Genomic DNA, 15812 nt, shown 5'->3' on the forward strand with positions numbered 1-15812 from the left:
CTGTTCTCCTAGTATCTTTCTTTAGTGAGTAGCATCTTTTTCTCAGTTTCTTGTGTATATAATATGTTAATTTTGTTTCTAGTTTTCTTTATTTGTTGTAGTATCTTGTGTATGACAACCATCCAGCAGCTTCAAATGATTTTGCAAATCAAGTAATTTTCTTTGACGCAGCTTTTTTTTTGAGTGAGGTTACAGCTATGATTTTGCCTTTGCTGCATCCCATATGATAGGCGGTGAAATCTCTCCATTATCATTTTCTTTTATGTACATTTGAATTTCATACTCATTTGCTTTTTTAAATGAAGGGTCATTAAGAAACTCAAATTAAATCTACATGTTGTGTTTCTTCGGCAGTTCTCCAAATTGACAGTAATATATATATAGGGGCACGGTCACTTAAATCTATTATTCCAATATCTGAGTCCCTGATCCTTGACCTGTCTTTACTAAAAATAATGAAGTAGTCAATTCTGGTGAATACCAAGTGAGGGGTAGAGTAGTGTGTGTACTGCCTTGCATCAGGAAACATTTCTCTCCATATATCTATTACGCTTATGTCTTTCTTTAATTCATTGAACTTTTTGCTTCCTGCTTTAGAGTTGTGTGTGTGTATGATTTGATAGATCTAGTTACATACAGATGTATGTTTAGATCTCCTCCACATATCAAGACCCCTTCAGTATGACTTATTATTATGTCCAATATCTTCTTGAAGAAAGAGAGGTCACTTCCTGGAGAAGCATAAATGTTAAGTAGGGTGATTTCAGTCCCATCTATTGTTCCCCTAATCAAGATAAATCTGTCCTCGTTATCTTTTTGTTCATATGTCTGTTTATCTTTTGTGCTCTATATTGTTTAAACATGTTTCTTGTAAATATACAATATGTGCCTTCTCTTTTTTCCATTTTGGAAAGTATCTTACTGAGTTTTATTGGGTTAAGTACACTACACTGACATTGAAGGAAACTATCCTGAGCTTTTCATGTGTCGTCTTTTCTGTAAGGAAACTCAAACTGCCAAAAAAATCTGCAACAAATAATCTCTCTAGTTGAACATATAAATAAAAACATTAACTGATATAACTGTCAACAATCAGTAAACCCATCATTTGCCAGACTGAAGCTTCCAAACTAAAGGTTTCTGTACAACCTCTGTCCTTCATGTTGTTCGTGGCCTCACTGATCGTGTGGTAGAGTCGCGGCCCATCCTCGTATAGGACACGTAGTCTGGCTGGATAGGGGGTCTGGAAGCAGATCCTCTTCTCCTTCAACATTCATTTCACTTCACTGTATTCTTTTTGCTTGCTCAGTATCATAGTTCTGTTTTTTTGGGAGAATCTCCTTCTCTTCCAAAGCTTTATGTAGGACTTCTTCCTTTGTTTTGTATCGGTGGAATTTAATCACAATCAATCTGGGTTTGCCTGTAGCTGTGGGTTTCAGGGCTCTGTGCGCTCTCAAAATATGGAGTTCTGTAGTTTGGGGGATGTCCATTTTGTCTCTGAGGAGTGTCTCCACAAAAGTTATCATCAAACTTCCTTCCTCATTTTCTGGCACGTTATATATATTCTGATGTTGTCTCTTCTTGATCGACAAGTTTATCGTCATGGTGAGTTTGGACCTTAAGCATGTTTCTCACTACTTGCTCCATTGTTTGCAATCTGGTTTCCACCGTGTCAGTACGATCTTCTGAATCTCCAATTCTCTGGTTTGTCTTGTTGAGCTCATCTTTGATATCATCCAGCTGGTGGATGCTTTCTTTTTGAAGTCTTGAATCTCCTGTAGAGTCCTCTCCATATTCATATATGCCTTTTTTTCGTTGGCATTTCTGCCTTCCGCCATCTTTCCTGTTAGCATTGGGTTCTGCACCTCATGGTTTTTCATCATTCTCATTTAATAGTCTTTTCAGACAGGGAGTGATTGACGCACCTCAGTAATTCATTTTCAAAGAGAGGCGAGTGGGCAGGTTTGGGAGATGGAATAACAAATGGGCCCAATCCTGTGAAACTGTCGCGCTCACTGCCAGAAATGAACTAAACACAGCATAAACAAGAGGGCTTTCGCATGGCAGAGCATCGGCACAAGACTGGGTGTATCAGATAACATTACGTATAGTTTCAACTTAAGCTAGGCTATAAAGTTACGACTATGCTAATTTAGCTAACTTTAGCGATCAATAATAACAGTCTGTGGTACTAGGATTGCCACTACGTGTGAACAAATCGACCTGTGATCACTGGTATTTACTTGCAGAGCGCTTGTCTGCGCTCACGCACGAGCGCAGTGAGTCCCTGCAAATCCAAACGGTTGTGCAGGTGGAGTGTCGCTTACAGTCTAAAAGTTCTGTTGTATTGTTTTAGTTTTTTTCTCTTGTTTCCATGGTTGTCCTGTATCTGACTGCTTTTACTACTACATGGGGTTTATTTACCAAAAAGAGGAATATTTTAAAATTCTGTCAGAGGAGACCACATGCTTGGCTTCCATCTCTGACGGTGGCGGAACCAGAAGCCCCCATCAAGGTATTTTCAACCAAATATCTTGACAAAGGTAATGTAATGTTGTTTTGAGAATTGCAATTTGTGCAAGAGATATTCATTTAAAGAGAACGAAGTAAAGGATGAAAGGCATGTAGAGTACATACAGTAGGGTTCATCCATACCTCAAAGTCCTGATACTGCTCCTCAGACAGACACTTCTTGGCCACCACTAGCGTTCTCAGACCCTCTCTGGCCATGTTCCCACACTGAGAGAAAGGAAAGAACGATGTTGGAAGACAGACATGCACACAGTTAATTTTTCAGGAGGATTTTCCCATTTCAATTTTGGTTACAATAACCAAATAATCAAACTGATATGTTTTCTCTATGACAAATCTAAATATAGGACAGATCATCTATTCTTTCAGAGCAGCTGCTGTTTAAGTACACTGTGTACAGTACAGTCAATAGAAGCATATTGTTACCAACACCAAAATAAATCAATAGTGAATAACATAGCCTGTGGTGAAATTCAGAGGACACAGTAAAACAAAGGGATGGATGGCAGTTCATTTTTGATATGAAACACCAATGAGGCGAATCTGTCCTGTTGATTGGTTATTGACAAGCAGAGTTAACTGTAGCGCCGACTGATTTGACAGCGGGATATTACAGCCAACAGGACATCATTAGCACCATTGTTCAAGAATATGACATACTGTAATTACTTCAACTTTATCTAGGTCACTAATTAAATCAAAAGCTGCCCCCGGTGGTAAATGACTCAATAATGCCAATATAATTATGAACATATGCGCACAAGACCTTCGACCACTGAACTGGTGTAGACACTGCCTGTTGATCTCGCGATGAATGTCCTGATTACCAGAGGTTATCAGACTAAAAAATGACTCCTATGAGCAATTATTCTTATATTAATCTGTTTTTAATCCTTATCCATTTTATAACAATTTACATTTTTGTCATTTGGTAATACTTCCAGTCAGAGGTCTCACTAAAAAGACACTTTAAATTACAATCCTGAAGATTTTTATACAACCAAACCCAGTTTTTGACACAATTTACTGTTTCAAGCAGTAGCCGCTCAATATATTTACATTCTGTAATTACCTCTCTATATAGTTGCTGTAATTGTTACTGGCAGAGTCCACCATTCCTGTGTGGGATCCACGTGAGGGATTCCCATGAAACAACATCCAGCATTATAGTTTGTAATTTTACCTCATCGATATCAGCCTCACTGTCTACTGCTCACTCAGCCCTATTTCCTACTGCTGCTGCTTCATATTAAAAGCATTCAACTGGTGAAACACAAGGTGGCCTTTATTGTCAAAACAAGACATGATGAAACATTTTTTTGACAGCAGATCAGTTTTAAATATTGCAGGGAGTATTGGAACAAGTTTTTACTGTGCTCTGCTTTTGTGCTTTTATAATGTGCAGCATGAAATCGGATTGGGATGCTCAGGGAATGATGGAATTATTGGCTGACTTCATTATTTAAAAAATGTAAATCAGTTTGTCTGTATTGTTAATAGATACATCAGCTGCTCTACTGTTGTATTTCTAAAAAAGCAGCTGCTCAAGGAGTTTTTGATTCTGGGATCTGTAGTTTTGAACCACACTTGTTGTCATCAAATTAACCACGGCTGAAACCAAATTAACCGGGACTGAAATCTAAAGAATTATAGAATTATAATTTTTAAGAGGAGACATGATGGCTGATGGACAAACTGGCTGCAGGCTTAAAACATGTGACATTAATTTGTTATTCTCAGGATGGAGTCTTTACCTCTTCCTCCAACCAGTCGTTATACTGTACGATGCTCGCCATGGCAACATCAGCGCCCTTCATGTAGAAAGTGATGTCTCCCGTTGACTCCTCCTAAATCAAATTCAAAAAAGACGATTAGTACTCCTGTACTATTAAATCTAAATTTAAAGCATAAAAAATCAAACAGCTGAAAATGTAAATGTACACAAGCAGATATAACTGGGTACTAAAAATCAAAGTTATAATATTTTTGACACCAAAACCACTACAGTAAAAATTCTGGTTCTAAGGGATATTTCAGCTAAAATAATTTAAAGTAGAAAAATGTATTGCATCTACAGGACTGACAGAAATGACCGCAAAAACACAGAAACATGAGACCACACAGAATTCACACATCATATTGTAATAGAGAAGGTCCACACCCTGACGATGATGCCCATCCTTTTGCTCTCTGAGGTGAAGGGAAAGATCTGCAGGATGTAGTACGAGAGAATCTGTCCTGAAGGAGTCTTCAGCTGCAGGGAGGTCAGGTCTCTGTTCACCAGGGTCAGGCCGACGCTCTCGGTCCACCGCACCAGAGCCACCTGAGGAGAAGATATGAACAGATTGATTTATTTTTTGACCGTTACATAATGAAAACGATCTACCCGAGATGAATTTTGACAGTTACACTTATTTGTCCTATGGAAAAGATGGGAAAAAACCCATTTAGAACAAAGGGAAAAGGAAACATATGCATTTTCTACACGTTTAAATGTTTTCTGGTATTCATGATTATTAATCTGGCTTTGCAATGAGTGTAATTTGGTGACAAACAGCAGATTCCTTGATTGTGAGAATGGCTTCAACAAAATTATGGGAAGTTTTGAGAAAATACAAGTAGATTAATGACCAAAAATATTTATGTTGAAATCAGTCTCTACCAAAAGGACCATGAAAAAACATCTGACTCATATATAAAGAAGACCATCAGCTGATCATCTACTTTCACATGCAGTTGAAAGACAAGGCATCAGAGAGTTATCTGTAGAGTTATCTCCAGAGCGGCAGAGCTCTTCTCATTCAGCTCCAGATAAGTGTTTTTCTGTTTCTCTTTCCTCTTTTTCTCCTCAGCAGGAACTGCGGCCCCCGAGTGAGCGTTCAGCTGCACACGACTCAATCCTCAATGGGTTCATTTTCAATTTGCTCACTCAAAGGTTGTTATTATACTCTGACCTACAAATTGGAACTTCCTGTTAATACCCCATCATTTCTCCTGCTCCCCCTTTGAGCTCCGTAAAAAGGGCTGCCTATATTTACTTAACACACATCTGTGTGTCATTATCGTGTGTGTGTGTGTGCATAACTACACACACATACACATGAACACACAGCATGAGCTGAGGACCCTAACCCTAGCTCTTCAATCTACTTTATCAGCTCTACAAAAACTATTTAAAGCTTTGTCAACTTTGATACAAACTGCATGTGAATCATGTGTTACCACAGCAATAGAAAAGGCTGCTGCTGACTTCTTTACGACAACGGCAGACAGGCTTAAACAACCCGATCAATCATTTCAACTATGTTCACAATGTTCTAGTGATCATGTAAATCACAATGGCAGACTGCCTTTAAAATAAACAGCAGCTGAAGCATGTCATGATGAAAATGGACCCTTAACAGTATAATTCTTCTCCTCTAATGTCACAGGTAGGAGGGAACACTCAAGAGCTGAATTCATTTTGGAATATTTCAACACTTTTGTTTAGATTTCTGAGTAATCGTATCTCTACATAAAAACGTGTGTGAGCTGGGTTTATGAAAAACCTCCTAAATTCCATAAATTGTGCTTTAACTGAAGTTAGAGGTCAACAGTAACAGGATATGTGGATCACTGTCAACCTCTCTGTGCGGTCTGGTTGTGCCTTTTGGCAGCCACTTATCCAGTGTATGAAAAAAAAAGCTATATTCCTCACCCTAATTAAATCCATGAGCCATATTGGAGTAAAAAGGTCTGATGAAAAACCCCTTAGATTACATTCATAAATTTCAAATTGCACTTTAAAGTTATAATTTGAAGATTTTCATTTAAGTAAATGTCTGTTACTATCTATCGTCGAGTGAGGTAACACAATGACTAATGAAAGCTCTTGTATTTGCAGTATTATGATTATTACGAACCGGGCGTCCGTGGCGACTTTCCTGTCATGCATTCAAATCACAACGGCACAGTTAATGACACGTTTTCCATCACCCAGTGGTTGATCCGCCAGGGACTGTAGGCGGACTTAACACAACAGACTCGCTGTTCAATTCGCTTGTGCTAGCGTGATGTTACACAGCAACTATAAATAGCTGCAGGTCTGTGTGTCTTTGTTTTGGCCGAGCGGTCAGCGCAGTCGTCCGTGGTCTGGGAGATCGGGAGGTTGAGACCCGGTGAGGGAACCCTTCTTTGCAAAACAGTTTATTGAAGAACACTTATTTTAAGACTTTAATATCCTTAAATTAGAAGTGTGATAAAAACAAAAACAGGATTTACGCCTATTTCCACTTTTATTTGAATACAAATACAAATAATTTTGTTGCCTCAACAAATACAGATACAAATACAAATACTGGGCTCTCTGTACATCCCTGACAGCGACACTGTTGGGATCTCTGGGAGTAAAGTCGAGTGAGGTGCAAAAACACACCTGCAATTACTGCTTAACGCCATACGGTGCCGCCACAGAGAATGAAACGGAGCTCTTTGAGATTGGCACTTTACATAAAAGTTACAAAATAACCTACAAGACAATGCTAACGTCAAACTTAAAAAAAAGCAAGATCATCAGCATGAAAGGCAAAGGATCCTGTTATTTTAAAATACAGTCTACAACAAATAGTTTTTATCAGAAAAAGAGCGGACAAGTGTCATGCCAGTCGAGAGCATACAAGAGCTGACTGGTATGACACGTTGTATGAGCACAGAAAATTAGGCTATCCCTAATTTCCAAAGCTATTAAAGATTTCTTCTCAAAAGAATCCTTATCAGCCTTTTTTCTTGTCTGCTACCACTCTATATCAAAAATTACTTTGATTAGACACAATTGACAAATCTGATCATGTTGAAAGAGGGTCAACAATTCCATCTATTGTAATTAGCTCTACTAATATATTATTACCTTGCAAATACTCAAATCTGAATGTATTTTTAATAATTTACTCTGGGAAGCTTTGTTTAGTCTTAAATCAGTGGGTGTGTGTCCACATATGCTACGTCATAATGTCATAAAGCATTCTTCAAATCCAGCCATCATTATCGAGATATGGGTTCTAACTGCACAGGACCAGTATCGCTCCATTATAAATTATTAAAACATGGCACCATTTTTGTCAGTTTGGGCGATCATATACGACCTGGCTGTTAGCTTTGCAACTCCTTTTAAAAGATAACTGTCAGGCAGGTCACAAAATTAGCACCAGCAACCAGCCAAATGCTGGTAAAATATGCAAGTAGCTGGTAGATTTGTTTCACTCACCAGCCAAAAAAACACATCGGTAATCTACTGAGTGGCTGGTAAAATTTGAACATTCACTAGCCATTTGGCTGGTGGACAAAAAAGTTAATTTTGCACCCTGCTGTCAGGTCCAAAGAAACACTTTATTTGCATATATAAGGTCAGATATAAGATATTATAGTGCAAATGCCTCATACACCCACTGAGGCTGCCAGTTACATCCAACTGAAAATAATGAAACACCCACTTCCTGGGACATGGCAGTCATTAAAGGCTACAGTCAAATGCTCTTGTCTAATATTACAAGGGTCAAAGGTTGCACGAGGACTCTGTTCATAGCATGGCTGACCAGCAGGTCAGATGACCCCTGTTCTGACCTCAGCGTCCAGCCCACTTCATCTCCTTAATGACGGCTCATTACATTAGACAGGCCGAGCACAGAGCCAGGGCCTAACAAACTGTCGCTAACAGAGGTTCGGTGGCCAAGATCTGATGCTGCAGTCAATGAGACTGAGGAGACAAGGGGAGAGAGACAGAGAGCGAGAGGGGGAAATAAAAGGACAGCGAAAGAACAAAGAATATAGTAGAAGGGGAAGGGAGAGCTCCACCAACAATCACAGACCTCCACCTCTCATCGTCTCTGAGAGAAAATTAAATATTGATCAATCCAAGTAGTGTGAGACAATGGAGAAAGGGAGATAGAGCAGGGATATAAATAAATATATACATCAACTCCGGGAGGAGGACACACGGGCAAAATGGAAAACTGAGATTTATCCTTCGCCACCTTTTTATCTTCATTTTGATTGCTGGACTTGGTTCAGGATAGGGCAGAAAGAATGCAAGTCTCTCAAAGGCTTTACGAAGCCTCACATGTCATCATGGGTAATAAACATGCCAGAGGTTTTAACCTGTGTGTGTCGAGGAAGATTAGCTCCCCTTCACTATACATTAAACAGCTCTTTGAAAAGCTGTCAAATCTTTCCCAGTGTTCCCAGTATTCAATTATCAACAGTATTCTCATTGGATATCTCTATTATTAAAATCTGTAGTACCAAAGTCTATATGTAAAAGGCTTAGCAGCACCTTCAGTCATAAATGCCCCAGCTCTTGGGTTACACGGAGAGACGGCCAGAGGAAAGAAAGCTTTGGGATCGTTTCTGTGCCGCATTCTTCCTTCAGTTCGAGCAGTAAATTTTCAGGAAGCAAATACAGACAGTTAAATAGCTTAACCTCTACGAGGAGTTCATGACCTCTGACTTTCCCTTCATGAAATGACTATCATGACAAACTGGGGTTATTTAGCAGCGTCACCAATAAAACATTCAGACTGGGAGGCAACTGTGGAGGGGGTCCATTCGTTCTTCGGCCAGAGGGGCAGAGGAAGGAACTTAAACAGCAAAACTATTTATTAATATTTAATAACTGTCAACAACTTGCAAAGATGCAACCTTCATTACAGGCTCTGGATGTCTATAGTTTGTCTCTCTGGCTTGAAAATAACATTTGGCTGGAAAAAAAAACATGGCTAAAAAAAAAAAAAAAAAAAAACTAGATCTGGATGATCAGTAAAGTCTTAAAAACTGATAAAGTGCCATTGTGTCCATAAATCCTCAAGAAAACTGATTGAACCTTTTGAAATATGTTATCTCATGATGTGAAAAGTGAAAATTCTCTTAAAGTATATTTAGAGATACAGTATACAAACAGTGACAGGTTGCAAATATTTTATCAAAGATGTCAAAACTGAGATTTGTTTGAGTGTAACAGTAAGTTTGGCATCAGTGCTTTGCTCAAAAGTACATGGGTTAGGCGTTTGTTTTTTTTCCCAAGCAGTAAAATTAAACTGAAAATGCTAAAAAAAATGGTTAATTGTAGCTCATAATTACCTCATCAGGACTGGAGGCCTGGTAGGTGCGGTTGTCATCGCTGAAGTCCTGGTCGGCTTCGGCAGACTCCGTCTCTCCATTCACGCCGATGTGCGACTCGTAGACGGGTGTGACATTGTGACACAAGGCGATGGCCTTAACAGCCTCATGGATGCGACTGCTGACACTCTTGCGGACTTTCGGGCCCGACGTCTGGGTCTTTCGGGATGGTGTTGCGCCACTTGTGCTACCATTGGAGGGCTGGGAGGTCACCTGACATCACAACAAATAATGTGAGCCCTGGATTCTGCAAATACTCCAGACTTTTAAATCATAAATGCACCTATTTACAACATATATGAATCGACTGTACTGTGTGCATTGTTGCCTAATTGCTTATTATTCCTCCAAGAGAAATCTAAAGAAACAATCACAAACCAAACTTAATAAACTGCCAAAATAATAAATAGAATTGGCAGCTAATAAACTTCTAAAAACTGGACATGAACAATATTACTTTACCTCTTCAGACCTAGACATTGTATTTCACATTTTAAGACTTTTCAAAGCTATAGGATCCTTGTATGTGACAGACATCTAGATTTATTTTAATCCCACACTTGCAGCCAATTCACCCTGACACCCCTTTACAAGCTAAATGACACAGCGAGGGGAAGTGGTGTATCACCGTCTTTATCGTGTCATATCTGGTTTGAGAGCCTTTTATGTGTTCCGCTGTTTTGACATCAACCATCAATTTAACTGTGTGGTGACTTGCGAGCAGGCAGACAGCGCACTGTGCCAGCTGCGTTTGACAGGGGCGACGCGCTCTACTGAAGCATTTGATTTTGGCATATTATTAACCTTCAGTGCTGCCAGGCAGGAAAGGAGGGGCGATGGGGGGGGGGTAGGGAGGAGGAGGAGGGGGGTGTTACAGTAAGGACACAAGATGACAACCTTCATCAAGAGCAAATGTGTGCAGAGATCATTAGGTTACGTTGTGAGAGAAGTTGTCCGAGGTACATTTAGAAGATGTTACTGAATGCGCAACAGAGGTTTTAGACATCAGATCCATATTAAACAAGCTTGACTACCGATATTGCTGTATTACGTAGTGTGATTAGAGGTTATCAACTAGTCCAACAGTACTGTAAAAGTGTTTTTTTATGGAAAAATTAGCACTTTTAAATACTATTATTATGCATATGGGGTAATACTTTATTTTAACCCTTCATTAGTAATAGTATATTAACTATTAATAAATGTTTATAACACACTCATGTATTTGAAAGCATCTTTATGGACATGTTTGTCTACAACTATAACTCCTTCTATGAAGCTAATAAATGCTTGATAACATTGCTGCAGTAATATAAAACATTATTAATAACATGAACAAATCCTGGTGTTATAAAGCATATATGTACAAACAACAAGTTTGAAACTGTTTATAGATATGTTTAAACCTATTATCAATCAATCATGTTATCAAGCATTATTAACTATTAATACATAAATTATGGATGTTTCATATGAGGAGTTATATTTATTGACAAATACATGAATAACCAATTATATCCATCCTAATATCTGCTTACAGCTACATCAGTGTGTTATAATGTGCAACAAACCATTTAATACAGCATATAAATGCTAAACAGGGTGATTAAAATAAAGGGTTACCATTGTGGTAGCTACAGTATGTTGTTGACCAATTACAGTCCAGTCCAAAAGTCTTTCACTTTCCCATTCAATTGAATATGAAAAAAACAACAACAAAAAAAACAATTAAATTATTATTTTAAGAAAGTATTCCTGCTCAGCCTTGCTTTGGCTGTGCAGTGCTAAAAAGACGAGTCATTTTTCATTAGCTGAGATTACACATAAGGGTGTGGGGCAGATGGTTTCAGTACCGACCAGCTGTTTGGAGCTGGCTGAGAGCAAACAATATCATTCTGTCAAGACTGCAGCCAGATCTGAGCCACCCAGTGAGGAAAACACTTGCTTACAGTACAGGGAGTCGCTCAGGGACAGCACATGATGAATGAACAATATGGGCTTCTTTCCTGGAAAACTTATCCTTAGCTAAATATAAAAATTGATTAAACCAATGTACAAGAAGAGGAGGGAATAGGCAGGAACATCATATAATGAAATATGGTACATATTTGTATTCCAAGGGATTCATCCCCCTACTGGAAACAAATTCTCATATTGTAAGTGACAAGTTTTGTTTTGTTCTGGTTGGTTCTGTCCAATGTTACATTACCTAATCATCTATATTTTATACCATTTAAAGGAGGCGTATCATGAACATTTCTAGTTCTATATTTATATTCTGGGGCTCTACTGGAATATCTTTGCGTGATATACAGTTAAAAAAACTCCTTATTTATTTTATACTGGCCCTTGGCAGCCCCCCAGTTCATCCACTGTCTGAAACAGGCCGTTTTAGCTCCTGTCTCTTTTAGGCCCACCCTACTGATGAGCCCACCCTGCTCTGATTGGATAGCTTCAAGACGCTGCATCTCGTCCGACTTCCAGCAACTTGGGAGGCTACGTAAACAAACGGCAGTAGCAGGATTTCACTTCTTTTTCTTGTTCTTTTCTCAAAATGGAAACTCCTCAAATACATCCGTACATGTTTGAACCCCAGTCTGATCCAAAATATACCAGTGGACAACGTAAACAACCTGTGGAACAACCTTAGCAACAAATGCTATGGAACGGACGGCTGTTTGTGGGTATGCACGAACAATCTAATGTCATCATGAGGAAGAAGTAGAGGTAACATTGCAAAGGAAGTGTTCAGAGCAGGCTGAAGCCCTGACTTTTGACTTGCAGGGAACATTTTTACATATGTTCAGCTCACGATTTGGAACTTTGACCATGTTTGACATAGACATCTGACATTATAACAGTATAAAAATAACAGGAAATCACAAATAGCACATGTCCCCTTTAAAGGGGATTAGTGTGAATTGCTAAAAATGCAAAATATGTTTTTTCTGTGTGACAGTAAGATGACTCACCTGTGCATATGACTGAACTATATGGCTCTGTATTTCATCCATAGTATCAGTGCCATAGGATACTGTTCCCAGGTGCAGCCGCTTGAAGATCATTTCATTCTGCGTCAGAGTGCCTGCAGTTCACAAGACCAGTTGAGACTTTACAAACCGACAAATCATCAAGAAATTACATCATCTAAAAAACAGTACCTTGATTGCTTTTTTCACTTAATGAGTACTGATTTGTTTGAGCCGTTTGAACGTTTGAGACCCATCAAGCACCAAAAGCTGACAAAAGTTGTCTTTAAATATAAAAGGTTATACAATATAAAAGGTTAGTCTGCCACACTGGCTAGTAACATTTTGAGATCATAACATTTTAATTCCTAATTCAATTCCTCATTTAAATATAATTTTGGCTATAAGAAAATCAAATCAAACGGTTAATTTATCTGTTCTGTACACTCAAAGCTTGAGCTCAAACATGTGGAGTGAGATACAGTTAATTCTATGAGAAAATTAGCGAGGATAAAAATACATGACAGATGTTTTAATTAAGACACTGTCATGTAAAAATATATATGTATGTATATATATATATGTTCCAAAGTATTCAGCAAAATTCCTCAAAGCTCACACACGCACATACACACAGAGAAAACACAATGTTTGTCCTCACAGGGCTGCCTACAATGCATCATGGGACCTGCAGGGTGGTGTGACTGCCTTCTCATTGACCTAATCTCATTACCAATATGGACTGCATGTCCTCTCTAACTAACAGACAAGACACAACATTGCATACAAAAAAGACTGAGTGAATGTTCAGAACTAAAAGAAAAAAAACAAAAAAAAAAACAACAACTTTGAAAACGAGGGCAATGGTCTTGTTTAATGGATGCCAGTTGCCAGAATGTGTGCTGATAGAGCGTAAAGCTGATTAGAGGGCATCTAACTTCTAAAAACATTAGAGCCACAGGGTTAACCAATTCTAATGGATTGATTGTTCTTCTTTCCATGTGCTTTAACTATCAACCTGGATAAATAGGCGCTCAAGCTAATCTATTCCTACCTAGATCAGCAGGGTTAAGACAAAGAGGCATGTTAGGACCACCGCGGGAGTTTATCACTCTGACACGATGTCTAGCATTTGTAAAGAGCAGCTATTTGTTATTAGAGAATCCAGCCACGATGGTGAAATGAGAGAAGTTGAGGGAGGCCTAAATAGCACCTGGAAACTCTGAAGATTTATTGTGCTTTTTATTGGGTTTATTACATTATTTTGTTTTATCATGCGCTTCTTTTTAATACACTGTCAGAGGAACATCAGGTTCCACTTTGTATGACTCTTATGAATGTTACTGTGGTTCAACTTCTCTGAGAAGTGAATTCCACAGAACACCTGATATGCATTCATGGCTTGTACGGAGTAAAATATTGTATATGCTTGTAAACACGGTCATGATCAAGGATTGAATGCGTGCTACACTTCTTGAAAAGAGCAAAACCGGATGTGTTTCGTAGTTTCTTTGAGTTCACTAAAGAAATAATTGTTGATTATAAAACCTACTGGCACCCAGTGCATTTAAAAACATATCTGTCATGCTTATCCCTTTCAAGTGAAATATAATATTGCGCAGAATGTCAACTTGAATAAAAGCTTTAACTTAAGTAGCAAAAATCAACTGTAAATGTAATGTTTCTTCACTAAGTTTGCACTCTTACCCGTCTTGTCTGTCAGGAGATAGACCAGCCGGCCCAGTTCTTCAGGGATGGTGCTGGTTCTCACAACAGTACCAGGGATGTTTTCGTCTTTCATGATCATCCAGCCGTAGGCCGACTTTCCCATGTCCAGATTCACACGCAAGCTTCACAAGGAAGAATAAAGTTGTAATCCATCACAGACAAAATAACAGTAAAACAGAAGCCAAACTGTAACAAACACTGAAAAATGTCCCAACAGTGTCTTTGTACAATGTACAGAGCTGAAAAAGAAACAGATGGACAGCTTGTGTTTCAATGCAGGGATGATAGATTTTCAGTTATACTAGGTATCATTTTCTTTCCTGTGCTTTTAATTTTTTCCCATTTTGAGAACACATGTTCTTCTTGGAAAAAGACATCACTGCACAGCCACGGTTATTTGGTTGTGGTCACAGACTAGCAAAGAAATAACAACAACTCAGTTTGAAAGGATTCAGAAAGTCACTAAGCACAATGAAGTACCTGATGGGGATGATGTACGAGAAAAGTACAACAAATCGGAAGAGGTTGCGAAACCAAGGACCCACGAACCCCTGCAGTGCCACCATGACCACAGACAGAACCACCTGGGCCAAGAACAGGGCCTTGGTGAGGCGGTTCAGCTCCAGATCCAGTAGGCCAACCTATGAGGACAAGAGGTCAGAGGTCAAAAAAGGGTACAAAACAATTGTCATTTCCTTGAAGCAGGTTAGAACATATAATTATTTATAAAGAAAATTTAAGTAAAATCTGATGATTACATGTATTATGTTTGATACTTCCTACACGCTATAGTTTGAGGACAGTTGCATTTTCCTTGAGCAGGAATCACAGAGTTTTTTAAAAAACTTATTAATGTTGGGTAGTTGTGTAACGGAACATAGTTGATCCGTACGGATTGTCTCCCACTGTTCGGCACACATGTGAACTGTGGATTAATTGCAGGAAGACAGACAGCGTGTCACTAACAGGGATTTTGAAGAGCAATGACCAAACCAGCATCTCACACGTCCTTAGTGTATGTTTACATGCTGTTTAGTTGCAGCTGAGCAGCTAATTAGCTATCTAGGTGCTAACTGACATTAGCGGTGCGCTTTTCCCAGGTGAATATTTGGTGTCTCGTTAAACAAGCTAAGGGTGCAGGACAAGACGTGTGTTCATGTTTGTATGTTATCATCAAGTTTTGATGATGTGGCCTCGGGCTATTTTTTCATTCACTACCATGTTTAAAGGAGGAAGGATTCATGCCTCATATTGCACTTTAATTCAACAATTGAGTATTGAATATTTTATATATTTTAAGATTTTATTTCAACATTGGACATCTTGAATGCAGTTTTCATTTAAGACCATGGGCAAAAGTTCCTTGCTTTAAGTGTTTTACAGAATAAATGGAAAGCAAAGTTATATTTGTCTCCTTTTTTTTTTTTTTTTGAT

The 15812-nt window shown here is 38.7% G+C and overlaps 1 protein-coding gene across 3 annotated transcripts in view; it reads right to left on the bottom strand.

Moving 5' to 3' along the window:
• atp9b (ATPase phospholipid transporting 9B) overlaps positions 1-15812 on the bottom strand; it is a 48501-nt gene that overhangs the window by 9840 nt on the left and 22849 nt on the right. For all 3 annotated transcript variants that reach the window (XM_042435500.1, XM_042435498.1, XM_042435501.1), the window contains 7 exons: positions 14859-15019; positions 14358-14500; positions 12654-12766; positions 9643-9894; positions 4694-4855; positions 4287-4379; positions 2656-2739 (listed from right to left, as the gene is read on the bottom strand). In XM_042435500.1, coding sequence (XP_042291434.1) covers positions 2656-2739; positions 4287-4379; positions 4694-4855; positions 9643-9894; positions 12654-12766; positions 14358-14500; positions 14859-15019 — 1008 coding nt within the window. The remainder of the gene's footprint in view (positions 1-2655; positions 2740-4286; positions 4380-4693; positions 4856-9642; positions 9895-12653; positions 12767-14357; positions 14501-14858; positions 15020-15812) is intronic.

The sequence above is a fragment of the Thunnus maccoyii genome, chromosome 15 (assembly GCF_910596095.1).
Source record: "Thunnus maccoyii chromosome 15, fThuMac1.1, whole genome shotgun sequence".
Lineage (NCBI taxonomy): Eukaryota > Metazoa > Chordata > Actinopteri > Scombriformes > Scombridae > Thunnus > Thunnus maccoyii.